Genomic DNA, 27363 nt, shown 5'->3' with positions numbered 1-27363 from the left:
GTTTAGTAAACTGTGGGTACAGATTAGTAATCTGTGGGTACAGATTAGTAAACTGTGGGTACAATTTAGTAATCTGTTGGTACAGATTAGTAAACTGTGGGTACAGTTTAGTAATCTGTAGGTACGGATTAGTAAACTGTGGGTACAGTTTAGTAATCTGTGGGTACAGTTTAGTAAACTGTGGGTACAGATTAGTAATCTGTGGGCACAGTTTACTAATCTGTGGGTACAGATTAGCTATGATTTTTTTATTTTTTTCTATCCTGACACCCGAGGGGCTCCGTACAATACAGACCCCCTCAAGATATAAAAGAGGTGTCATTCAAGTAGTTGTCAGTCGACATATGTTATGAAAATATTTTATAAAGGTTGAAAAACTACCTCGTGATACTTTAGACTGGGAGTATTGGCTGTGAATGCTCGTTGCAATGTCTGGCTGACTGAGTCCCAGTCAAAATGGATTGGATGTGTGGCACTGTCAATGGCAGCCAATGAGTTAAATGAGTCGTTAATATAATAATACTGCTACCTTTTATTTACTGAATTCAAACCCACACTTCGCCATATATTTTGTGTTGCACAACCACAAGACAAGCTCATTTATATATTCAGGTGTCAATATCACATTGTAAAAAAAAAACATATTTATTGTCAAATGAAAAAGAAAGATTAAAGAAATAAAACATTTTGCATATGGAATTGCCAAGGCTTTTCTTTAAATGCTGGATTGCTTTATTTGAAAAAACAAATAGAAAGAAACGAAACAAATGTGAATATTACATATCCATGAATATACTATATTAAATATTATTGTTAAAACACAAACAAAATCAAATTTTGTTTTAGTTTGTTCTTTTCTACCGACCAATAGATGGCAGTAAGGTGTCTGAACGCTTATTTCTTACCAACCATTTAACGCAAATGGGACGACGAAGAAAAAAAAGGCGGAGCCAACTTTACGGGCCAGCTACTAGCTAGCCACAGCCGACTTGCTGACCTCCGCCCGCAGCTCCTGCAACATGGCTGGTGTTCGATCCCTCGGCGTTCTCTCTAAATTGACATTAAGGAGATACGGTGCCGCACCAGGTAAAACACAATGGAAAACAGTTAAATCTTTATTCTATGTACGAGTTCTTTTCCCAACGCTGGCTGTGTTACTCAGTTTGACTGTAAACGCCAATCATTTCTACATAACGCGTGCTAATGTATGAAATTACAAAACTTTTCGAGCCTTTTTCCAATGAACATTCACAATACATCACGCCCCGTTTAATATTCAAATTCCTTTAAGAATCTCGTGAGTTCCATTCATTAAAACTGAGTATAAGCTTAAGCTTGTTCGGCGACTATACTATATTTCCTGAGAACTTGCAATTCTATAAAATGTAGAAGTTTCATATTGCGGTATTCTTTCCAATAAATCTTTCTTGCATCGCCATTGAGGCGGTTCTGATAAGATGTCTGGGTTTTTGAATGTAGGTGAAAGGTCATTGTTAGACTGGGTTGAGGTGGGGGCGTCTTGAGGTCACGCAAGTCCTCCAAAATGTTGTATCATGCAATAATGCTGACGTTTATTCGGGTTGGGCATTTCTGTTGTATAATACAAATGTGTGTTAAACTTTTAGTAACCTTTTTCGGACCTGTCATAGAAAATACATGATTAGTTAAATCATAAAATGTGTTTTCTCTCCACACAGGAACTACCTTTCGAACATTCTCAGTGGCCACCGCAATGCAAGGTATTACTTACACTTACAAACTATTTTGAAAGTTGATTCACCTATTATTTTTGTGATGAATCAACTCATCGGCTCATATAATTTATTGTTATATATTATGTTTTTACTTGAACTGTAATTTTACAGAAATCTAAGGATATTTAGTCTTTCCCCTTTTTTATGTAAAAATAAGGATGTAGAAGAATCTAGTTTTAAATTTAAATGTATTTTTTATGTAATTATTTTTTATTTCTATTTAAAGAATGTGAAAAAAATTACTATTAACATGGGAATTTTTCAACAATCAGTGTCTCAAACGATTATTCAACTATCAAAATCCTTGTCGAATCATTTGATAATCAGTTGGTGGCCAATTAATCATGGCCGCCTTTGTCTCATGATATAGTTTTTATTTACTTGATCTGTCTCACCGTTTGAAGCTCGAACCCATGTAAACTATGAAGTCAAGGACGATGTTGCTGTGGTTCGAATCAATGACCCCAGTTCTAAGGTAAAGCGCAATCATTTAGACTTTTTTTGCATATAAAAGGGAATGTTTAATAATCCTCTTTCCAATCAGGTCAATACCCTGTCTGTCCAAATGCAAAAGGAGCTGACAGAGGTCATGAACGAGCTTTGGGCGGACAACGCCGTTCACAGCGCTGTCCTCATTTCCTCCAAGCCGGGGTGCTTCATTGCAGGAGCTGATATCAAGTAAGACCCGCTCACAGCAGACTACAAAAGTCCTAGTTTTGGTAACACTGTCAATGACTCTGCTGCAGTATGATCCAGGGATGCAGCAACACCGAGGAGGTCACGAGGCTCTCGCAGGAAGGCCAAAAAATGTTCGAGATGATCGAAAAGTCCCCAAAGCCCATTGTGGCTGCCATTAACGGCTCGTGCTTGGGAGGAGGCCTGGAGGTCAACTAAGCGTCTTGATGTCATGATTTTTTTTTTCATGACTTGACTGATTATCCCTCAATGTTGTCTTCTTGTGAATCCAGTTCGCCATTGCGTGCCAGTACAGGATCGCAACAAAAAGCAAGAAGACAGTGCTAGGTACGCCAGAAGTCATGTTGGGTCTTTTGCCAGGAGCTGGCGGAACACAGAGACTCCCCAAAATGGTGGGTGCTTAGCAGAGGTTGCGCTAGACTTTTTCGTTGTCTGTCATTTTGACTGACAGTGTCATAAAAATCCGGTCATAATCTATTTTTACCCGTCACTTACATTTTTAAAATGATAATAATGACATATTTAATAGCATTTAGTTTTCATTCATTTTTAATTAATATTCTGTCCGAAAAAGCTTAACAAGAGGCAAACAGACAGCAGAGTGCACTAATCAGCAACGGGCAGACGTGCCGTTAGCAAAGCGACGAGGGCAGGACAAGGGACTTGCGCACGGAAGTAAACATACGAGGAGAAGGGAGTTTATTCAACATGGCTAGCGCGAGACAGACTGTTGTCAATGACTCGTGTCGATGTGTTTTAGCTCATTTAAAACTGAATTTACCGCGGATTGGAACATATTCTTGGCTCTCCCGTCGGCCATCCGTGTTGTTGTCGAGACGACTTTCGGCACGCAAGAGTGACGTTGCTCGTGAAGAACACGTCACGCAAATAAACAAATCTGATTTGTCGATTGATCTAGTACCTACTCGAGAGGCTGGGTCCCAGACTTTTCTCTCAGTGTTTGAAAAATACAGGGAGAAGAGTCTGGCCGTGCCAGGCAAACGCTCAGTTGCCTTGACATTTTTCCGAGTAAGGCCAACGACGTCATGCATCAAGAGAGACAATAGCTAATTAATATGCTCACTCGCCACCCTGTGGTCTGGGGTGTGAATTGCAACCTGTCAAAATGACAGATGGACTTCAGTTTTTTCCGTCACCGTTTTAAAAAAACGGTCAACGACGGAAAATATTCGGTTAACGCGACAACTGGTGCTTAGAAAACTTTGACAATAAATTACCGCCCCCAAATTGTACTAACCGGATTTTTAAAAAAAGTTCAAACTCAAATTGCCATCTGCCCTTGCGGGATGAAACTCTACAGTGCAAAGACAAAGCCAGCATTCAGTTTTCATTTGCAATTTGTATAGTGTCCCAACTTTTTTGGAATCCCATTTGTAGTCGTTGTAAAAGTAAACCCTTTTCTCTTTGGATACATACAAAATAAAAGCTAATAATAACAAATTATTTTTTCTTTTTACCACTTCTAGGTCGGCTTACCCAGCGCTTTTGACATGATGCTGACAGGACGAAACATTCGAGCTGATAAAGCCAAAAAAATGGGCCTGGTCGACCAACTTGTAGACCCCCTTGGTAAAAAAAAAAAAAAAAAAAAAAAAAAAAAAAAAAAAACCAAGTGCATGGCGAAATGTGTTTTTTTTTTTTTTCGTTTTGTTTTTCAAAACTTGCCTTGTATTTCATTCATTCATTTTCCATGCCGCTTTTCCTCACGAGGGTCGCGGAGGTGCCTTATATGCCTTATATTTACGTTCCCCATTAACAGGCCCAGGTTTGAAGAGCCCTGAGGAAAGGACCATCGACTACCTAGAGGAGGTCGCTGTGGAATGTGCGAGAGGCATCGTGGGCAAGAAGATTCCACTCCGCAAGGAGAAGGGCACCATGCAGAGTATGTTAGACCCTACTGTATGTTATGTGGTTTTATTGTAATGCTTTTGTCCGTCTTGTCGGCAGAAATACAGGACTACGTAATGAGCTTCGAGATGGTACGCAACCAGATTTATAAGACGGTCCACGGTAAAGTCATGAAGCAGAGCAAGGGGCTTTATCCCGCACCTCTCAAGATCATTGAAGTGAGTTGTTGTTGTTGTTATCATCATATTTTATCACAACTTCAATTTAACTGTTTTTTTACTTCAGTGCGTGAAGACTGGCGTGGAGAAAGGTCCCAACGCCGGATACCTGGCAGAAGCCCAGGTACAATTCACCTTTTAACAAAATGTTCAATAGGACTTTCAAATTCAAATTGTTTTGTTAGAGTACAGACTAGCCCGGGGGAAGGTAAACTTTAATTTTTAAAAGATTGGAATCAGTGTTATCGATGCTACTACACTACCAATCATTTGGCAGTTTTCATCTTTTTGCTGTGAATTTAAATTAGTTTGTCACTAGTATATGTCTTAATTCTTTTGAAGCCCTCCCAATTCAAATGAATTGGATGTCTATTGCCGTCAATGGTCAGGTAGTGAGCTACAGTGTTACTCTACGTAAGAACGTCTCTCCATACAGAATTTTCAGGTTAAACGCCTCAACGGGAAAATATTGCCTCTTCTTAGAAATTTCAGGATAAGAAAGGCAAAAATACAGTATGGCTGGTACTCGCAGCTCCCACAGTTTACTGAACATAATATTTATAGCTGCTCTGCCATTGGCTATTGCCGAGCATTCCTGGCATCTAATAGGCTAAGAGAGAGCTCTATTGTATGTGTATATCCCAGCGTCCTCTTCATTCCTATTCTTGTTTTTTTACATCATGCACAACTCAGATTTTACATTTATTGTGCAATAATCTAATTGATAACATGTATTTATTACATGTTTTGATGCATTTTTATGCATTATGAAAGATTTTAGGTCTTTGAACGGATTAGGGCATTTACATGAAAAGCACGTCTCTACTTGGAGAATTGTCAAGTTAAGAAACTATTTCCAGAGCTAATTAATTTTGTAAGTAGAGATACCGCTGTATTTGCTATTAATGGAACTTCACATGGGAAAACAGTTCTCTAGGGCTAACGTTTATCCCCCAAAATATTCATAAATAAGCCTTTGTCATAAAAGCCACGGCGTTCAAATGGAGAGAAAAAAATTTGCAACTTATAGTATGAAAATTACAATAATTGTCTAAGTATACAGACATTTTTTAGATCATTTCATGTATATAAATATACCGTATTGGCCCGAATATAAGACGGTGTTTTTTGTATTGAAATAAGACTGAAAAAGAGGGGGGGGTCATCTTATATTCGCGTATAGCCATTATACCCATTCACGATGCTAGATGGCGCCAGATATTAAAGCAATGTTCTGTCATGAGGGATCTCAGTTACTCTCAAGTTTAACCAGTTTGCATTATTTTATTGCAATGTTTTTCCTTATTCAGATTTGTTTTAAGACTACAGTTGCAGTTAGACTTCTCTTTAAGGGGTTAATGCAGTTATTGCAATTTTGTTGTTTTATCACAATAGATTGGTTTATTTACATTTCAAAAACCAGAAGCCATTCATTTACGAATGTGATTGCAGTTTAGTTTACATATTTAAATGTTCAGATATTAAGATTTGAATGAGGCAAAATAACATGCTTTTTCTCTCAAATATATTGCTATAATCATTTGTTTCGGATGTACTGTAATTATTTTCTGTATAAAAATTAATTTGGTGTTCAAAAAGTCTTTTTTTTTTTTTTTTTTTAAACTTGTCTTGAAAATGAGGGGGTCATCTTATAATCAGGGCCGTCTTATATTCGGGCCAATACGGTATTCATCAAATTGTTGTTAGATGTGTATAAAATGATGGTCCTAATAGTTTTAATGTTGACATATAAACAATATTTTTACTTCCTAAAACTAATCAATTTTTTAAGCTTTTTTAATCATCATCCTAGGTTATTATAGTACTCTCTCATATTCGCCTGTCTTTTCACAGAACTTTGGACATTTGGCCAAAACCCCCGAGTCTGCAGCCCTCATTGGACTCTATCATGGTCAAGTCGCGTGCAAAAAGAACCGCTTTGGGAGTCCCGCAAAAGAAGTGAAGTGCGTCCCTCAGCTGCTATTTTTGTAGTCCTTTATTTAAGCTCTATCTTTCTCCGTTACCAGGACTCTGGGAATTTTGGGGGCGGGGTTGATGGGAGCAGGCATCGCCCAGGTGACTGTAGACAAAGGTGTGCACACCATTCTAAAGGATACTGCTGTGACCGGACTGGCCCGCGGTGAGCAGCAGGTGTACAAGGGGTATGTTCTTTTACAGGTTCAACCAGCGGAAAGAAAGTTAGTCCGCTGAATAGTATTTTTGTGATTTTTGTCAGTGCTTAATACATTTTAATTGACAGGCTGAATGACAAGACCAAAAAGAAGAGCATCACGTCTTTTGAGAGAGACTCCATTTTGTCAAATCTGTCCGGAACGCTGGACTACAGCAGCTTCGACAAGGTTGACATGGTGATCGAGGCTGTGTTTGAAGATCTCAAAATCAAACACGCTGTCCTCAAGGAGGTGGAAGCAGTGAGTACACTTCGCATCCGCTTTATCATTGCCAGTGACGAGGAGAGACGTCCAATCCAATTGGACCGCGAAGTCTGGCAGCAATCGAATGACCGGTTCAAATAGATTTGATTTCTATTTCTGTCGGTGGCGCTGAATTGTGACCATTCACTGCCAGTAATTGGAAATACTAATTGCAGGTGATTCCTCCTCACTGCATCTTCGCTACCAACACGTCAGCTCTGCCCATCAAGGACATCGCCGCTGCTAGCAAGAGGCCAGACAAGGTTGAGAACTCTTATTCCTCTTTTATGTGAATAAGGAGCGAAAACAAAACAAAAAAAAAAACCTTATCTTCCTCATTCTCATACCTCAGGTTATCGGCATGCACTACTTCTCGCCGGTGGACAAGATGCAGCTCCTAGAGATCATCACCACCGAGCAGACATCTAAGGACACCACAGCGTCTGCGGTAGCTGTGGGGCTGAAGCAAGGAAAAGTCATCATCGTAGTCGGGGTGAGGTTTTCATAGATTTATTTTAAAGATACACGATAATATCGGCTACCGATAATTATCGGCCGATAATGGCAATTATGACGTCACACAGATAATACAGATAATAAAAAAATCAACCGATAATGCAATCCGATAATTATATACTTGATTTAGCCTCCAAATGTGCGCAACCAAGCAGTTTTCTCCACTTCTTCACTGCCGCCTGCTCAACCCCTCCCCTCTCTGAAGCCCCTGTGGGAGGAGGGGTTTAGGAGTACGGCGTCATAGAGGAGGCGGTGTTACACATCAGTGTTGACACTGTTGAGGCGCTCTCACTAGCGTGCGTTGCTTTTCCCGTGTGTGAAATGAAATAAACGATGCTCTCGCCATCTACAAAACAGTTCCTCAAGGCCTAAAGAAAGCGTCCTCATTGAACACCACTAGCACTAACCCAGCAGCCATTTAAAACTGCATCACAATGATTTTTGGAACGAACATGAGGCTGCTGCTAGCACGAATGCTAAAGCTATTGTTAACAAACTATAAAGGAAGCTACGGGGCTTGTGACAATACAGAGACGCTGCGGTCCTCCCGGAGTCGGGGTGTTTGGGAATGCAGCCCAAAGCGAGTGGTAAACTCCCATCTATGGCTAAACACCTCACGAGATCGATAGTTGACAAGTAGCTCTCTTCCGACGGAGCCCGCTGGTCCGGCAGGCCGCCGCGCCGCCTCGCCCTAGGCGGGTAGAGCATCAGAGCAGAGCCATGCACCGAATGCGCCGCAGCGAGCCGGCCGGGGCGGGCGCATATCCGGTACGAACTTAGCTGCCGCCGCCACTCCGGTTCGAGACAGAGGCCTGGCGCGGGTGCTAATTTGGCAGCCGGGCGGACTGAAGGGTACAGGCGGGAGGAAATTCCCGAAATGACCCGATAGCCAAACCCCTGGATGAAAAAATAATGCAGTTTATACGACCACGATTCTTCGTGAAAGACATGCCGATCACATCAGTTTTACCACGGACATTTACACAGGTGATGTCAACAAACCATGTTTATCATGACGGCACAGTGGTTAGTTGATAATTGTAACATGCACCAAACGACACAAAGAAGTCATCCAGTCAGTAATGCATTCAGTACGCTTTAAATTTATGACGTCTTAATCAGATCATTCTTCTTAAATCTAGTCAAATAATTTTCCCCATCTTGTTTGAGTGTTGAAGACTAGTTAACAGATGAATGCGCCAGATTATTCCACTTACTTGAACTAAATATTGCCATTTGTTCTTATTAAGCCCAAACATCTAAAAAAATGTCATTTTTCACCTAAATCAAGAAAAAAATGTTTTCAAATAATGTTTTGAACCATACATATTCTTGAATAAAGAACATTTCTGACAAGTTTTTTTTTTTTTTTTTAGGATTATGTATAATTTATTGCTTAAAATAAGGCTGTTAATCTTATTTTCAGCTGGCCATTTTTCTTCAAGAAATCTGAGTGAAATACTTGAAGTGCTGGCAGTTAATTTAACTTATTTCCAATAGATTTACACTGAAAACAAGGGACTTTAACTAGTCTTAAGGAGCTGTGTTTTTGCTGTGTAGTAATGTTATACTTTAGGAATGGCATACTTTTAAAGCCATTTTTGTGCAACTTATGTATTTACTCTGTAAGTAATTGTTGCCAAAAGTTTACCATTACACAATGTCAGACAATCTGTCTTTATTTAGATGTTGGAATTTACTACTACTACTACTTGTTCACATTTGATGTTGAAAAAAAAAAGAGCAATATTATTTTTGCACAGCAATATTTTCTCTTGTGTATACTTTAAAATTTTACATAAATCTTTAATAAAATTATCGGCTTGACATTATCGGTTATCGGTTGGATCGAGGAGGAAATTATCGGTTATCGGTATCGGCTGAAAAATGCATTATCGTGCATCACTAATTTATTTTAATAAAATAGGCGATCCCCCCCCTACCCCCATGTCTTTCGACCTTGACAACTTTCAGAGTTGTTTTTTTTAACTACCTCATTTTTTCAGAACATACGGAGCACTTAAAAACCTTAGATCTTGATTGTATATTAGCATTCATCTGACATGTTTTCGGTAACAAGGGAATGCTACATTTGTTTTATGTCTTTTTTTCACTACAGTACATTTGTTTAGTTTACAGTTTACCTCAGAAGGAGTATAATAACCAAATTGAAAGCCATCAATATTGGACTGATCGCTATCTGCCAGCTTGTAGTTAGACTGCATTGCCAGCATGTTTGATGGATTAGATACACTGGTCTACAAGCAAAATGCTTCCTGGGTAAAAGTATTGAGAATCTACCTAAAAAAAATGTCTACCATTTCAGAATATAATCGTGTAAGCAAGAGCTTTGACAAAATATAATGTTTTCAACGTATTGCCTAAATCCTGGTGTTTTGGAAGTGGACAAAATTCATTAATGTAGACACATATCATGTCAAATTTAGCAACCTACAAAACGGATATACTGTAATCTTTGTAATCAAACTTCAGCAATAAACATCTTGAATAGCCAACCAGCACTAAAATATTTTATTTTCCAATCCATGTCACCAGAGGAAGTACGAGTTAGCCATTTTTATCTCTGAGACAGATATTTTCCCAAATTTTGTAGACCAGGGATATTTCACAGCTGATCACTGAAATCAAGCGCAACTTTTTTCTCGTTAAACTATCTCCAACATTAATCACCCAAGGTTAAGAGCTTAAGATGACATCTAAGCACCTGTTTTTGGGCAGGATGGACCAGGGTTCTACACGACTCGCTGCTTGGCTCCCATGTTGGCAGAATGTGTGCGAGTGTTTCAGGTTTGTGGCTTTAAAGTAAAACACCATGTTCAAGGGGACGGCCGGTTATTTGATATTCAGGATTGTATTCACAAGTGTGTGCTCATTCCAGGAAGGAGCGGATCCCAAGAAACTGGACGCACTTACCACAGGCTTCGGCTTCCCCGTGGGCGCCGCCACATTGATTGACGAAGTGGGCATCGACGTGGCTGCCCATGTGGCCGAGGACCTCGGCAAGGCCTTTGGATCACGCTTCGGTGGCGGCAATGTGGATGTATTAAAGACTATGGTGGACATGGGATTCAAAGGTGAGACACAATGGAAACTGATACTTGAATTTCTTCTTAGAACAATATTCAAATTTTTGTCAACTTAAAGCAACACTAGGTAACTTTTCAAACTTTATAAAATATTTGCATAACATTTGTGATAATATATTGACTGACAACTAGTTGAATGACACATCTTTTATATCTTGAGTTGGTCTGTATTGCTTTCACCCCTGCCACACACAAAAAAAAATCAAATGTGCTAACTAAAGCATACGTCACTTCCCCCTTTCCCCATTCATTATAAAGACTGAAGTGAATGCAAACGCTTTCGCGCAAATTCTGCAAAGATGGTAGCTAATGGTTGCTAATCGTCATATGCTATTGTTTAGCCACAACTGGATTCATTACCTTATTACTATTCATCCTTTACACAGACACTGGAAACAGAAATTGTTTAATCCATCTGCAGGCGACCGGTTGATTGATTTTTGATTTTACGACACTTTGCGGGTGTGCTCGGGTCCTAATGGGAAAGGCAGTCTTCCTTGAGGCAAAACACACTTTTTGTCCACCGGCGTCGCTAAAATCGGCCAAAACTGAAAAATTAATAAGTGTTGCTTTAATAAGTAATAATGTACAACTTTTTTTTTTTTTTAAAGAATTAGCTTTTTCCCTCTGAAATGATTGTTTTATAAAATGCATTATTTTTTTGTCCTGTCATCTTTTTAAAGTGGCACTAAAGTTTTTTTTTTTTTTTTTTCTTTACATTAGTTCTCATAACCTTGGATACCATTTTACCAGGTTTGCAAGGCAGTTTGCCTAGAATGTGCCAAAAATGCCATTTTAGGCATTTAACCCTTTTAGTTGGTTCATTTGTTTTCTTTCTGAAAAATCCGGTTTCTCACAAATATGCAACTATCCAGTTTGAATATTCAATATCTAAATTTCAACTCTGCCTTTTTTTAAATATTAATTTGCATTTATTTTTGTTTGTTTTAATGAAATTAAAATGTAAACGACAATTAAGAATTTGAAAACAATATTTGTTTGCAAAAAATATGAATAGCTCCCAATTTTTTTTCTTTAAAACGAACAACTTTACACTCAGAACATTCTGCATAACATTAAATTTTAAAAAATTAAAAAATCATTTTCTTCAAAAGGTATTCAAATTCCTACCTCAAGACTTTTTTTTTTTTTTTTACACTGTATATGACTACATGGTGAGCTACATTGCTTGTGTTTTTCTAAAATTTGAAACCTCGTTCTGAATGTTGAAGTCCTTTTATTTCTTTTAGGTCGTAAATCGGGAAAAGGGTGCTACGTTTACCAGCCGGGCCTCAAATCCAGAGATGTCAATCCAGATATTGAGGAAATCCTGGAAAAATACAAAATAGTTCCCAATCCTGCTGTGTGAGTTTCCATGATGAGCTGTAATTAAATTCTGACTAACTTCTATTAATTCCAAATGTTTCTTCAGTTCTTCAGATAGTGACATCCAATACCGACTGGTTTCTCGCTTTGTCAACGAGGCGGTGCTGTGTTTACAAGAGGGTATTTTGAACAATCCTCTAGAAGGAGACATCGGGGCTGTTTTTGGCCTGGGATTCCCCCCCTGTCTTGGAGGTCAGTTGTTTCAGTGCCATTGACAGCGATAGACGTAACTAACCCATTTTGTTGGGTTAGATGTCTTATCACAGTCTGTGATGGCAAATGAGTTGTTGACGCCATGTTTCCATCCGGATTTCCAGGTCCATTCCGTTTTGTAGATACTTTCGGCGCCAACAACCTGGTGGAGAAAATGCAGCGCTACGAAACAGTATATGGTAATCACTTCACGCCATGCCAGCTCCTCTTAGATCACGCCCGTGATCCCGCCAGGAAGTTTCACAAGTGATCAGCTGATGCCGCTTAACACAACTGCAGTCTAGCCACAACAAGGTGCCTCAAGAGAAGAATTGGATGCTTTTGATTTTTACCAGATCAACACACGCATTTGGTTGGTAATGATGTTGTACATGCATTAATGTATTGCTAAAGAATATACTAATTCATTCTGGAATGTACCAGTATGGTAGTGTTTTTTTCCCTGTTTTGTACTTTAAAAGAATTTATGCTTGGATTATGTAAATGTAGGGCCTTAAATAAAATTTTGTTATGGAATCAAATGCTTATGAAATTGTACATGGGCTGACACGTTGTACAAATGCTGTTGGTTTTGTACATTCATCCATTTTTTAATGATAAGGGGTCCACTACTTGAGTGTTCTAAAGTAAGCAATTTAAATCTTTCGAACAATTAATGCACATGTACACTTTTATCAAGTTTGAGGGGAAAACAAATGAGATATATAAAAATCTTTTTTTTAAATAATTGCTACCTATTTTGTATGATAAAGGGTCTACTTGAGTGTTCTAAAGTGAGCAATTTATCTTTTGAATTATTATTTATGTATGTAAAATGCACATGCACGCTTTTATCAAGTTCGAGGGGAAGAAAAATGAGATGTACACGTATATGGCGGAAAAAGTCGTTTCTGCTCTTGGACCCCTCTTTAAACTGCTGTATTTTAAGTCAAAAGTGTTGTGTTTGAGAGAACAATATGTCTATCTGCTGCCATAGCAGATTCATGGCGCATTAAGACCCCGAACTATTTTTAAATTGTTCGTTTTACCCTGGAGACACGTTTACAGATGTCGTGCAACCGCTTTTGTTTCAATCAAGCCATAAAAAAATAAGTAATTAAATTTATTATTTGAAATGTCTGTCATTTTTAGCTTGGAATCATTAATTGATGTCTAATATTTAGTTGTTGTTTTTTTTTTAAATGACTTCAAAACATGCGAGTGAATATTTTTTAAACTTTTAAACAAATTACGTCACAATGAAAAAAATTGTGTCTGTAAATAAGTCATGGATATGTACCTCATAACTATCACTTAACTATCGTTTTGGTTACTGTCGCATTTTCCTCAATATTTTAGATTGTCGATCCAATCGAAGAAAAATTGAAAAAGAAAAAAACGTTTAAAAGGGTAAATATATGAAAAACTAAATCTCGACCACTCCTTGATGTTTGCAATTTCTGCATCGCGCCCCCATGGTAATATAACAAGGGTCGCGATGCAGAAATCTCAGACATCAAGGAGTGGTCGAGATTTTCTTTTTCATATATCTACAATTTTAAACTTTTTTTCTCAATTTTTTCTTTGTTTGGATTGATTATTTATGATCTAACATCGGAGAAAATGTGACTAACAAAAAATATACAATTAAGTGATAGTTATTAGATATCCGTGACTTTTTTACACCATTTTTTTCGTTGTGACGTAATTTGTTTAAAAAACTATCCACCCGCATATTTTAAACTTTTAAAGTTTTTTTTTTTTTTTTTTTTTTTTTTTTTGAGAAATATTAGACTTCAATTAATGATTCTAAGCTAAAAATGACATTTTGAATAAGAAATATTACTTTTTTTATGGCTGGGTTAAAATAAAAGTGGTTGCGCGACGACTGTAAACGGGGGTTTTCAGGGTGAAACGGACAAATTAAAAATAGGTCGGGGGCTTTATGCGCCATGAATCTGCTATTGCAGCATATAGACATATTGTTCTATCAAACAACAGTTCTTTAGGCTTACAATACAGCAGTTTCTTTTAAAGGGGGTGCAAGAGCAGAGACTACTTTTTCAGTCTTGTCTGTGTTTTCCGCCATATGTAAAAATTAGGGCTGTCAAACTATTAAAATTTTTAATCGAGTTAATTACAGCTTAAAAATTAATTAATCGCAATTAATCGCAATTCAAACCATCTATAAAATATGCCATATTTTTCTGTAAATTATATATGTATTCTGTAAAATAATTTGTTGGAATGGAAAGAAGACACAAGATGGATATATACATTCAACATACGGTACATAAGGACTGTAGTGGGCATTTTACTCTACTGTCATTTAAATCTGTCTATGCTGTCCTCACTCCGAAGCGTCTACTTTTTCCAAAGCTAGACAGCTAGTGAACGACGCCTTAATATTCAGACTTCTTCCTTTTTCATCTGATTTATTAATAAAATGGCCTCAAACCACTGTCCTCTTTAGACCGTAGTGAAACTACAAAAAAAGTACACAAGCATTGCATTAGCAACAACGTTAGCTTAGCACGCTATACAGGTTCACTAAACAAAAAGCGTCTCATACAAAAAATATAACATTTCGCTTACTAACATAATATGTACATTCTTTACAAAAACCATACTTACGGACAAATCTTGTCCAAGGATCATATAAGCACAACATTACAACGTAGGCGTCAGCCCGAGACGTCGTGCAGCCAGATTGAACTGGCAAGAAAGCAATAAACCATGTCGCAAAGCGACCACAAGAGTTTGCTGTTAGACAGCACAAAAAACCTTGCTGTAAAATGTACCAAAAGGCAGAATACTGTCTGAGTGGGACATGTGCGTTAATTGCGTCAAATATTTTAACGTCATTAATTTAAAAAAATTATTTACCACGCGTTAACGCGATGATTTTGACAGCCCTAGTAAAAATGCATGCTTCTATCAAGTTCGAGGGGAAAACAAATGGCCTATATAAAAAAAAAATTGCTACCGATTTTGTTTGATAAAGGGTCCGCTACATGAGTGTTTTAAAGTGAGGAATTTAAATATCTTTTGAAGAATTAATACATATGGCGGAAAACACTTAGGTGACTTGAAGTTCCGCTCTAAGACCCCCAATTTTGCCAATTTTCAAAATTGTCCGATATGCACGTGTGATACATCATTGGAAAGCCGGGGGAAGAAAAATTTTGAACAGGAGGGCATTGAAAAAAAAAATTAAACAGCAAAACCCTAACTGGAGGCGAGAGAATGCGAGAGCAGAATTAAAGACGCCACTATTTTAACGGGATATTATCGCGTACCTACCTCATTTCGATCCAAAAACTCCATGTCATTTAAATCTGTCTATGCTGTCCTCACTCCGAAGCGTCTACTTTTTCCAAAGCTAGACAGCTAGTGAACGACGCCTTAATATTCAGACTTCTTCCTTTTTCATCTGATTTAATAATAAAATGGCCTCAAACCACTGTCCTCTTTAGACCGTAGTGAAACTACAAAAAAAGTACACAAGCATTGCATTAGCAACAACGTTAGCTTAGCACGCTATACAGGTTCACTAAACATAAACAAAAAGCGTCTCATACAAAAAATATAACATTTCACTTACTAACATAATATGTACATTCTTTACAACAACCATACTTACGGACAAATCTTGTCCAAGGATCATATAAGCACAACATTACAACGTAGGCGTCAGCCCGAGACGTCGTGCAGCCATATTGAACTGGCAAGAAAGCAATAAACCATGTCGCAAAGCGACCACAAGAGTTTGCTGTTAGACAGCACAAAAAACCTTGCTGTAAAATGTACCAAAAGGCAGAATACTGTCTGAGTGGGACATGTGCGTTAATTGCGTCAAATATTTTAACGTCATTAATTTTAAAAAATTATTTACCACGCGTTAACGCGATGATTTTGACAGCCCTAGTAAAAATGCATGCTTCTATCAAGTTCGAGGGGAAAACAAATGGCCTATATATAAAAAAAATTGCTACCGATTTTGTTTGATAAAGGGTCCGCTACATGAGTGTTTTAAAGTGAGGAATTTAAATATCTTTTGAAGAATTAATACATATGGCGGAAAACACTTAGGTGACTTGAAGTTCCGCTCTAAGACCCCCAATTTTGCCAATTTTCAAAATTGTCCGATATGCACGTGTGATACATCATTGGAAAGCTGGGGGAAGAAAAATTTTGAACAGGAGGGCATTGAAAAAAAAAATTAAACAGCAAAACCCTAACTGGAGGAGAGAGAATGCGAGAGCAGAATTAAAGACGCCACTATTTTAACGGGATATTATCGGGTACCTACCTCATTTCGATCCAAAAACTCCATGTAGCATGTATCACCGAGTGTCAAGACACAGCTGTGAATTGCCACAGCCGGATTTTGGGGGAATTTCAAGGGTGAAACTTGTTCATGTAACAAGAGACGCGATGCAGAAATCACAGACATCAAGGAGTGGTCGAGATTTTCTTTTTTATATATTTACCCTTTAAAACTTTTTTTTCTTCCGATTTTTCTGTTTTGATCGGTTATTTATCATCTAAAATATTGGGGAAAATGCAACTAACGAAAAAAATACAATTAAGCGATAGTTATGAGGTAGATATCTGTGACTTTTTTACAGACGCCATTTTTTTCATTGTGACATAATTTGTTTAAAAGTTTAAAATATGTGAGTGAATAATTTTTTTCAAGTCGTTTTTTTTTTTTTTTTTTTTTTTAAACGAAGTATGAGACCAATGATTCTAAGCTAAAAACGACAGGCATTTTGAATAATTAATTACCTTCGTTTTATGGTTGGGTTGAAACAAAAGCGGTTGCGCGACGTCTGTAAACAGGGGTTTTCAGGGTAAAACGGACAAATTAAAAACAGTTCGGGGGCTTAATGCGCTATGAATCTGCTATGGCAGCACATAGACATATTGTTCTGTCAAACACAACAGTTGTTTTGGATTAAAATACAGCAGTTTCTTTTAAAGAGGAGTGCAAGAGCAGAAACTGTTTTTTCAGTCTTGTCTGTGTTTTTCGCCATATATATATAAAATGAAGTGGCCGTGTGCAACTGCAGTTACTGTGACGTGATTGGTCTCGGGTGGGTCACGTTTGTATGCCTCGCCTGCCATTGTCCGTCGTCATCCTCACAAGGGCGTGTGCTGGAGGAAGTGCTGTTGACATCGGAGTGTGGTCCTCACCGGGATGCGCAGGTTGCGTCGCGGCGACAAACGCCTGCGTTCCCTGGCGTAACGCTGCCGAATGAATGGAAGCGTGGGATAAAAAGGCAAGGCGCGGTTTTAGCGAACTGTCTCACACAGCATGTCAAACAAGGGGAAGGCGTGCGAGTCAGTCCGGGTTGTGGTCCGCTGCCGGCCGCCGAGCAACAAGGAGGCGTCGGCCGAGAAAGAGAACTCGGTCATGGAAGTGGATACCGAGTTGGGCCGCATCTTCGTGCTTAATCCGAGCGCGACACCCGGCGAGCCCGCCAAACAGTTCACCTTCCATTCGGTGTTCGGATGGGAGTCCACCCAGTGCGAGGTGTACGACGACGCCGTCAGGCCGGTGGTAGACTCTGTTTTGCTGGGATTCAATGGGACTGTTTTTGCCTATGGACAGACCGGGACCGGGAAGACGTGGACTATGAGGGGGGTGCCGGCCGACCCGGAAAAGCGGGGAGTCATCCCCAACGCCTTCCATCACATCTTTGCCCATATCTCTCGCACCCGGGGGGAGAAGTACCTGGTCCGCTCCTCGTATTTGGAGATCTACCAGGAGGAGATCCGGGACTTGCTGAGTAAGGATATACAGACTGTACTGAAAAAAGTCGAATACGTTGAATTTTCCACTCATTCCTAGCTCCCTAATAGGAGTGGGAACCTCTTGGTACCTCACTATATGATACGATTTGCGATACAAAGCTTACGATAACGATGATATGACGATATGGCGATACAACGATTATCAATATATCATTCTAGGATATTCTACAAACAACTAATAAACAGAAAAACAAGCTTCTGCTGTGAATTGGAATGATTTTATCACGAGTAGACGTTCAATCCATTTGAACTGGGAGGGTGGCAGAGAATTGCCAGAAGAGAAGTGGCAGGGATGGCAGCGAATGAACGAATGTTCATTCTCTGCCACGCTCCCAGTTCAAATGGATTGAACGTCTATGGCCGTCATTGGCAGCCAATGCCAGGCAATGAGGTAATTTTGGTCATTTACCTGTTCATTTTCAGTTACTTCCTGTTGATTTTGGGGTATTTTATGGGTCTCTTCCTGTTTATTTTGAGTTACATAACAGGAAATGACCTGGGAATCACCCAAATGAATAGGCAGTGACTCAAACTCAACGGGAAATGACATGTAAATGCCCTAAAATGAACAGCAAGTGTCCTGTAAATGCCCTGGATAGAATGACTGTGAATGCTCTGGTTTCGAATGAACAAACATTCCCAGTCTAAATGGATTGGGCGTTGAGCACCGTCAATATAGCCTTAGAGTTAACTGAGAGACTATTATGGTGGAAGATTTAGGCAGCAACTTGTTGGTTCATTTTTGTTGTTGTTGTTGTTGTTGTTTTGACATTGACACCTTTTTAAAACGATATCTCGATTCTTGGCAGGAGCATATTGATAACCTTTTGGAATACAAAGTATCACCATATATCACCATTTCAATATTTTGTCACACCCCTACTCCCTAATCTAGATATTTGCTGAACAAAAAGATGATGCACCTTTGCGACGAAAATGTGTCTTTTCCTTATAATGATAAGGTTTTTCTGGCTAATTATATAACTTTCTAAAAAAAAAAAAAAAATGCACTACCACTTACTTTTTAAAATGCATTACGGTTTTCAGAAATTCATGAAATGTTACGAGTTAAAGTCTCAAAAATATGTGTAAATATTAAAAAAAAAAAAAAAAACATTTAATTTCTTTTTCCTGTCACACTTTTTTCCTCTAAAATATATACTACAGTATTTTTTTCTTCAGCAGTATAATTATTTTCAAAGCGTTTTTTTTTATTTAATTAAATTTTCATCTGTAAAATATACTTTTTTTTATATCATTAAACTATCTGACCTAAAAAAAATCTTTTAAAATTTGCTCCTTTACAGAAAGAAAAAAAATAAATTTACTACTTTCCCACTAAAATTTAGGCTCCTCAAAATTTAAGTTTTAATTAATTAATTATTAATTCAAGTCTTTTTATTGTCATAAATTCTAATAATTAAATAGCACAATAACACATTATGGATATTTAACCAAACCACATTTGTCTTAGTACTCCCTTTAAAAAAGCGTTGATGTTGCGTCTGGTCATAATCAACCTTTACACAAAAAGTGCAGCAACACGTGTGGACCTACAATATAATAAGTCACTGGAATATAATAAACTGCTCCCTATTGACCAAGATGCACACAGACACAGAAAGAAGAAATCTATGCAATTAGTGGGCAGGGTGGTAGTTAATACATCTTCCTTAAATTTACCTGTGACAAATTAGAGTCCTATTTATTTTCAGTGGAAAACGGCCGAAAGCTGGAGCTGAAGGAGAGCCCCGAGGAAGGTGTGTACGTCAAGGACCTGTCCTGGGTGGTCACCAAGGACCCGGCCGAGATGCACCACCTGCTGACGCTGGGTGACCGCTCTCGCTGCGTGGCCTCCACCAACGCCAACAGGCGCAGCTCACGCTCGCACGCCATCTTCGCCGTGACGGTGGAATGCGGGTCCGAGTCCGAGGAGCCAGTGCGGGTGGGCCGCCTCAACATGGTGGACCTGGCCGGAAGTGAGCGGCAGAGTCGGACCGGGGCCCAGGGCGGGCGCTTGCGGGAGGCAGCCAAGATAAACCTGTCGTTGTCCGCCTTGGGGAACGTCATCTCGGCGCTGGCCGACGGCAAAGGCGGCCATGTGCCCTACAGGGACTCCAAACTCACCCGCCTCCTGCGAGATTCTCTGGGCGGTAATGCCAAGACACTCATGATTGCCACAGTGGGGCCCTCGGAGCGCGATCGCCACGAGTCCTTGGCCACCCTGAGGTACGCTGGCCGTGCCAAGAACATCAAGAACAAACCCCGCGTCAACGAGGACCGCGAGGCTGCGCTACTTAGGGACTTCCAGAGGGAGATCGCGAGACTAAAGGGGCTCCTGGAGGAGCGGGGCGCTCTGGCCAGGGAGCGGCGACAGAAGCGAAGAGATAGCAAGAGACTCAGCAGGGACCTGCCGCAAAATTGGAATGAGGAGCACAACGAAGAAGTCAAGTGGCACCGCTCTAATGGAAATATGGACGACGGCGGCTGGGATCGTGAGGCCGTGGAGAAAATCATTGAGAAGTACAAGGTAAATGCGCGTGAAACGACAACCTATTCGATGCATCCATCCATGCTCTAAAAGATTGCTTCACAAAGAGCATCAACTGTCTGGAATTGATGGCCATTTTTATAAAATACCCGTGCCATCCATCCCCAAATGTTCTCTATAGGATTTAGATCAGGGGAACATGCAGGATGGTCCAAAAGACTAATGTTATTCTCCCTGAAGTCCTTCATCAACAAGCATTGTGATCTGCTGCGTTGTTCTGTTGAAAAACCCAGCTGTTACCACACAGATGAAAGCCCTCAGTCATGAGGGATTCCCACCGCAATATCTGCACGTAACCAGCACCCCAGGGCTCTGAAATTTCTCTCCATGTGGCTATATTTCTTTTCTCTGAAGTTTTTTTGCTAAAATACATTTAGTTTTTAAAAAAGGCTTTTTTCCCCAATCCGTTAAACTATTTAACATTTACCTCAAATATTTGATTAAAATGAGGGGTTGGTTACTGTTAAACTGTAAAGTGGTGGTCCCAAGTAAGGGCGTAGGTTTGGTCTCAACATTGGTAGGGACGATAGCATAACCTGAGACATTAATAATAACAAAGAAATTGGGTGAATGGGGGTAAGAGCTACATATCTCACAAACATGAACCTAATTAATTGATAGGCGAAATGATCAATGCAAAATAAATCTGTATTGACTTATACTAACTTTCATACTGTATGTATTGGTTCAGGTGATACACCGTTAGATTCAAACCTTTGTTTTCAAAAACTACTAAAGAAACATTTTGAAAACTTCCAGAATAAATGTGTGAATTTTATTAGCAAATTTAAATTACAATATTTGAACATTAAATATATTAACAGACACAAACAATACAAACTTGTTAATAATCTCTTAACTAACCAGGAATGCAAAAAAATAATCATTTGTCTTAAGACCACTCAACATTGCCTAAATAAAAAAAATAAATATAAGTGAAAAACTTCTTAGTCGGGGAATAACAAAAATAAATAAAAATGGAGCCTTCCTTCTGGTAAAACACTACTGCTTTTATCCAAAAGCACAGCCAAAGTCAACAAAAAAATGAAAGCTCATGTGGGCTGCTTCAAAAATTGGGGAGAAGGAGGTAAACCTCGGTTCACCACATTTCTCACAGTTTAATTAACGTTAACAGTAGAAGACTTGTATAGGACACTTCTCTCTAAGCAGCTTCCTACTCGAGTTTTGCAGGTTAGCAAATTCACAGTTTAATTTTATGCTAACTCTGCTGCAGGTCGGACTTTCAGTCGCAAAATTAGTGGTGTGTTCCCCACCTCCACAACATTTACGTCTTTTTACATTACTTGCAGTGGCTCCTGCTGGCCCAAAAAACTTCAAATATCCCTCCTCTGTCAAGGGGGCGGAGGAGGCGGAATGTTGTTGACATCAGTGTTGTTAATAACGGCGTCAGAATATATTGGCGTTACTAACGGCGTTATTTTTTTCAGTAGTGAGTAATCTAATTAATTACTTTTCTCATCTTGGCAACGCCGTTACCGTTACTGAGGATGGAAAGACGTGCGTTACTATGCGTTGCTATATTGGTTAAATGACGCCATAAAAGTCTGAGGGGGACGGACTCACCGAGACGACAGAGCAGAGCAGGAGTGGGGTGGAGGCAGAAAAGTTGTGACGCCGAGCAAACGCGATGCTAGGTGGCTCCAATAATACCTGACTGTAGCCTACAAACTACGCCCACATGATATGGTAGACATGGTAGATGTCACATATATATATAGAACTAGACGCGAAATGACAGACACGGGGGCGTTAGCAACATGTACAGTATAGGAACTACGGTAGATGCGTTAGTAAATAGCCGCCATCTTAAAGCAGTAGACTTCTTAGGAAGGCTCTTTTGTAGAGAACCTTCCAAGCAAACCTAAGTAACTTTTTATCTAAAATAGTCCTAAATCGGCAAAATCTTGACTTGAATCTATCCTTAAATGATGAAACATTTTTAAAACTTCCACATGTCAAAGTAGACAGACGGGAACTAATGCAATAATGGGAGCAATTTTAACAACTTTTAACGGTTGATTCGGGGTAAAGGGTAAATTAGGGTAAAGAATTGGCTAGGGACAATTGTCCCAAAAACCTTTTACACTTCACATAGTGTGACCTAAGTTTTTTTATTTTTTAATTTTTTATTTTTTGAGGGAAAAAAAAACAAAACATGAAAATTATCACCAGTTACTTTGCCAATTAACTAATTACTCTTACATTCAGGTAACTGAGTTACTAACGCAATTACTTTTTGGGAGAAGTAACTTGTAAGTATAATTAATTACTTTTTTAAAGTAAGATTAACAACACTGGTTGACATGTGCTGTATTTCTGTCTGCTGTGAGTCCATGTGTGTGTGTGTGTGGGGGGGGGGGGGAGTTCAAGTCATCAGCCAATCAAACGTGTGTTTGAGGGAAAAAATGGACTGCCACATTCAGCACGTGAAAAAGGGGTAAATGTAAGTCTGAAAATAATTCACTTCATAATGGTAAAGTCCATTCTATCCTTACATCTTATAGGGAGACAAAGTAAATTACGTATATAACTGAAGTCATTATGTAATGCAAATAAGGTAGCTTAAAAGTTAGTGGGGACAATTGTAGCATCCTGAAAAGTTGGTAGTGTTATGTCCCTACCGTCCCTATGCAAACCTACGCCCTTGGTCCCAAACCGTAATTAATGTGTTTGTGATCAGGCAATGGAGAGCAAATTATTAGAGGGAGGCAAGACCATCATAGATCACACCAACGAGCAGCAGAAGTTACTGGAACAGAAGCGGCAAGAGATCGCTGACCAGGTAAGAAAGAGCTTCATTCCGAAGTCTGCCTGACGACTCATAGCTCAATCTCTTGACCGTTTTGCCCACAAGATCCGTCGAGAGAGAGAAATTCAGCAGCAGATGATGCTGCAGGATGAGGAGACCCTGGAGATGAGGGAGACCTTCTCCTCCATGCAGCAGGAAGTGGAGATGAAAACCAAGAAGCTGAGGAAGGTGAGAGCTTGGCTCCCTCACTACCAAAGGGGCACAACATGATCCATAGAAAGTAAATGCTGTTGTAGTTAGTGGTCGAAAAATATGCTTGACAAAATTAATTGGAATGGTTTATAATAAGTTTGGAAATTTGATATTTAAAAAATAGTCATATACTGTATGCCGTCTTTCGCCATATCGTAAATTCATTTACGAGTCACTCGACACACATTTAAATTCATAGATACTACAGTGTAAGACGTAACGATGGCAACCCAGAGTGGATAAAAATAAGACCATCCATTTTCAACACTGGGTATCATCTCAAATGTGTGTTTTCTATGGTAATAAAGCTTTCAAATTCTGTATACAGTATATAGATAATAAGATAACTTGATAGTTATAAAAAAAAATAAAAATAAAACTACAACTATACTTTTTTCTCTGAAATTTTTCATATTTAAAGGGGAAAAAGTTTTCCTTGAAATTTAATACTTTCTTGCTGCACTCTAAATAAAAATGTGTATTGCTTGAAAACTTTATTTTTCTTGTCATGATACATTTGTTCCCAAAAGAAATGACTTTTCTATATTTTTAAAATATATAGTACTTCTTTCTTCTCTGAAAATTGAAACTTTTATCTCGTATAATTGCAAATGTTCTCGAAAATTTACTGATTTTTTTTTTTCATAGCTGCAAATTTTCTTATAAAACAAATACAACTTTATTTCCTCAAAAATCTTATATTTTTTTCCAAATACACATTTGCTTATTTTCCCCAGATTCCATTCCTTAACTTAATCAATACGGTCATTGAAACTCTGTTTGTCTTCTATGGTTTCATGTGACGTGTGCATGCCCAGTTGTACACTAAACTTCAGCTTGTATGGGCCGAGATGCGCGACGCCTTGGATGAGCACGTCGCGACCAGACAGGAGCTTGAGGAGACACAGAACGAGCTCACCCGAGAGCTCAAGTACAAGTGAGGACATCAATCATCCCAATAATTATGATGTTACACAATTATCTCACATAACCCTTTTACAGGGCGCTCATCTAGCTCAATGGCACTGAAACATTAGCATTCACAGCCAGTCCTCCCGGTTTATATGAATTTGACATCTATCATTTTCAATGGGGGTTGATGAGTTAAATACAATGGAACAAAACAATGAACTTTGAAGTGTTAATAGGCGTCATAACCCTGTTTTTTTTTCACAATATTTTATTCTTTCATAAATTACTTTTTATTCATTGGAAATGTACTATTTAAAAATACAATCTTTGTTAATAACAATATTTAGACTTGAGACCTGATGTCCACTGAAGTGGACATCACATTTAGGATCATGTAGGCCACACTTGTGTAACAAATGTTAATATTGTCGTCTACATGAAGCAAAATCTGATGTCCACATATGTGAATGCCAGGTCTTTATGTGGTTAAGTTTTTTTTTTTTTTTTTTAAATTCCCAAAAATAAACATGTCCCCTATAATGGGTTAAGGACTACGGCAACCTGGTGATGAGTAATTATGGACCTGTGTATTTTCAGATCCCTCCTGATGGAAAATTTTGTCCCTCCCGCCGAAAAGAAGAAGATCATCAACAGACTTAACTTTGATAGCGAAGAAGATCAATGGAAGCTGATGTCAGTCATCCCATCAGAGAGGTAAGCAAGCTATAGCCCCCCACCCACAAAAAAATCCTTCTTCCACGATATTTTTTCCCTTCTTTGTGTCTTGAATTCCCCAGCGCGCCCACTCGGGTGAAGAGGAGACCTCTCTCCTCCATGGGATACAAGCGTCCCATCAGCCAGTATGCCCAAGCTGCTGTTGCCACAGCAACCGGGACCTCATCCAGATATCAGGTCAGCGCTTGCAGCTTGAGAAGATGAAACGGAATTCTATAGTGACAAATTAACTCATTTGACTGTTATTAGCCATGTTTACATGCAGCCATGAGATTTTTGGCAGGAACCCGGAGATGCAAGATTATGTGAACGTTAAAAAACCTAATAATGTTCATATTGCAGTTTTAAAAGCAGACACCCTTTCCTAAAGCAAATATTCTTTATTATTTTATTGGCAGTTTAGAATAATGAGTTTTGCAAAATCCTGTTTCTCATGGATTAGATGTCTATGGCTGTCAATGGTAGTCAGTGAGTTAAAACTAAATAAAGTATGTATCTATATACATAATTGTATGTGTGTGTATTTACCAGGCTGAGAACATCATGCTTTTGGAGCTGGATGTTTCTCCGCCCACCATGTTGAGCCTCAATCTGGATGGGGCTCATCTAGAGAGGGCCTTCTCCCCCATCTTGATGTCGGGACCCCAACCGGACATTGTCATGCGGGAGAGGACTGGGTCGTCAGCACGGGTCAGGAAGTCACGATCATGGTAAAACTATAATAGTAACCTATAATAATAACAGGAAGAAATTAGAAATACAAAAAAAAAAAAAAAATCCACAGATAAGAGTTAAATGTAATCACTTTTTTGGAATGTAATTTGAAGGTGTTTTTTGGGGGTTCTCGTTCTTAAATTTGATTCATTAAATGATTTTTTTTTTTTTTTAATCATTCATCTAACTAAATAATTGGTTTATGTTTTTCCCTTGAGCACAAATCTTTTCCCATATAATATCTTAACCCTTTACAAGGAAAGTGACTATTTTTGTTGTTTTAAAAAAATAAAAATAACAAATAAAATAACAAACCCATAAAGATCTGGCGTCCACATACGTGGGCATTAAATTTGGTATACAAATATGGCTTACGTTTTATGAATAATTATTATATATCCTTTTTAATGAGGAATTACATTTCTCAATTAACAAAATGTTAATGAAAACAAAATTCATACAATTAAAATGATTAAAAACAGAAATACACTTTGGTAATGGCCCCCATTAACACGCTAAAATAGTTTATTTATTTATTTATTTATTTATTTTTAATCCAATTGTCATGAACACATTGCCTGCCATTGTCAAGGCTATAACTCCAATTTTTTTAAACTTCAGTGCCATTGACGGCACTAGCTGTCCAATCCATTTTGACTGAACAGGCTAACCCAGTGAAAATGGATTTGACCTATAGTGCCGTCAGTGATAGTCAGTAAGTGCATTATAAAAGCTTAAACTCTTTTTCTCTGCCTGTTGTAGGTATCAGGCTCCTCAAGCGGTCTGTCTTTCCACCTCGACATCATTTGCCACCCTGAGATCACCGTCTCAGAGTCCGTGTGGCAAACCCAGACCTGCGTCAGCCACCTACATCGTGCCCGAGGCCTCATTTGAAACCAGCCCCTGAACAAGATCTGGCCCTGCACCTCTGCGTTTACTTTCCATCTGACCACAACAACACCAATGAGCATGAGGGGCCTACTGTACTACTCAAACAGCTGCTTTCAAACACAGTTCTGTTGTTGTAACTGGACGTGAGCAAAAAGCACAGCCAAAGCTTCTGTGGTTTTGCATTTAAATTGCTTTATGTGGGAGTACTGGTGACACGTGTCGCTTGCTACTGTAACTTTGAGGCAAATATACTAATTTACTGGCTTGCACTGACTGTTTCGCTGCGTGTTTTTTGTTTGTTTGTTTTTTTACAGTGGCGACATGAAATGCGATTTGACTGTACTTTAATGTGAAAATAAAAATGGGTAAAAATAAAAATTCTAAAAATTTGTTGTTGAATACAAAAATACTGAGAAAAAAACTAATAAAATATATATATATATTCAGTAATATTCATGAAACCCGTAAATTACTATAATTGTAAATTACTGAGCAATAGTAATAACATTGTTTTTCAACATATATAAATGTAGTATAATGTAATG

At 38.7% G+C, this 27363-nt stretch overlaps 2 protein-coding genes across 2 annotated transcripts; both read left to right on the top strand.

Annotated features, from left to right (window-relative positions):
- The first annotated feature begins 944 nt into the window (after positions 1 to 944).
- Positions 945 to 12729, top strand: hadhab (hydroxyacyl-CoA dehydrogenase trifunctional multienzyme complex subunit alpha b). Its single transcript, XM_057858541.1, has 20 exons — positions 945 to 1086; positions 1698 to 1739; positions 2159 to 2229; positions 2299 to 2432; positions 2501 to 2639; positions 2723 to 2842; positions 3938 to 4040; positions 4231 to 4353; positions 4419 to 4537; positions 4605 to 4661; positions 6392 to 6501; positions 6565 to 6699; positions 6798 to 6969; positions 7149 to 7235; positions 7325 to 7465; positions 10228 to 10296; positions 10388 to 10583; positions 11846 to 11960; positions 12028 to 12173; positions 12299 to 12729. The coding sequence occupies exons 1-20, from the start codon at positions 1020 to 1022 to the stop codon at positions 12442 to 12444; spliced, it is 2292 nt and encodes a 763-aa protein (XP_057714524.1). The 5' UTR covers positions 945 to 1019; the 3' UTR covers positions 12445 to 12729.
- A 4569-nt stretch (positions 12730 to 17298) lies between these two features.
- LOC130930660 (kinesin-like protein KIF3C) lies at positions 17299 to 27178 on the top strand. Its single transcript, XM_057858659.1, has 9 exons — positions 17299 to 17968; positions 19709 to 20523; positions 23246 to 23347; positions 23420 to 23542; positions 24385 to 24503; positions 25076 to 25192; positions 25276 to 25390; positions 25745 to 25923; positions 26690 to 27178. Exons 1-9 carry the CDS (start codon positions 17494 to 17496, stop codon positions 26832 to 26834), a joined length of 2190 nt encoding a protein of 729 aa, XP_057714642.1. The 5' UTR covers positions 17299 to 17493; the 3' UTR covers positions 26835 to 27178.
- Positions 27179 to 27363: the final 185 nt, after the last annotated feature.

Source organism: Corythoichthys intestinalis, chromosome 15, assembly GCF_030265065.1.
Source record: "Corythoichthys intestinalis isolate RoL2023-P3 chromosome 15, ASM3026506v1, whole genome shotgun sequence".
Lineage (NCBI taxonomy): Eukaryota > Metazoa > Chordata > Actinopteri > Syngnathiformes > Syngnathidae > Corythoichthys > Corythoichthys intestinalis.
This window is presented reverse-complemented; position numbering and strand designations above follow the sequence as displayed.

Bases quoted from the DNA above. Each gene is read 5' to 3' on its own strand.
- LOC130930660 (XM_057858659.1), top strand. From the start codon at position 17,494: ATGTCAAACAAGGGGAAGGCGTGCGAGTCAGTCCGGGTTGTGGTCCGC. The intron at 23,543-24,384 runs GTGAGAGCTTGG...GTGCATGCCCAG, and splicing joins AAACCAAGAAGCTGAGGAAG to TTGTACACTAAACTTCAGCT. The intron at 24,504-25,075 runs GTGAGGACATCA...GTGTATTTTCAG, and splicing joins ACCCGAGAGCTCAAGTACAA to ATCCCTCCTGATGGAAAATT.
- hadhab (XM_057858541.1), top strand. From the start codon at position 1,020: ATGGCTGGTGTTCGATCCCTCGGCGTTCTCTCTAAATTGACATTAAGG. The intron at 2,843-3,937 runs GTGGGTGCTTAG...TACCACTTCTAG, and splicing joins CACAGAGACTCCCCAAAATG to GTCGGCTTACCCAGCGCTTT. The intron at 7,466-10,227 runs GTGAGGTTTTCA...GTTTTTGGGCAG, and splicing joins AAGTCATCATCGTAGTCGGG to GATGGACCAGGGTTCTACAC.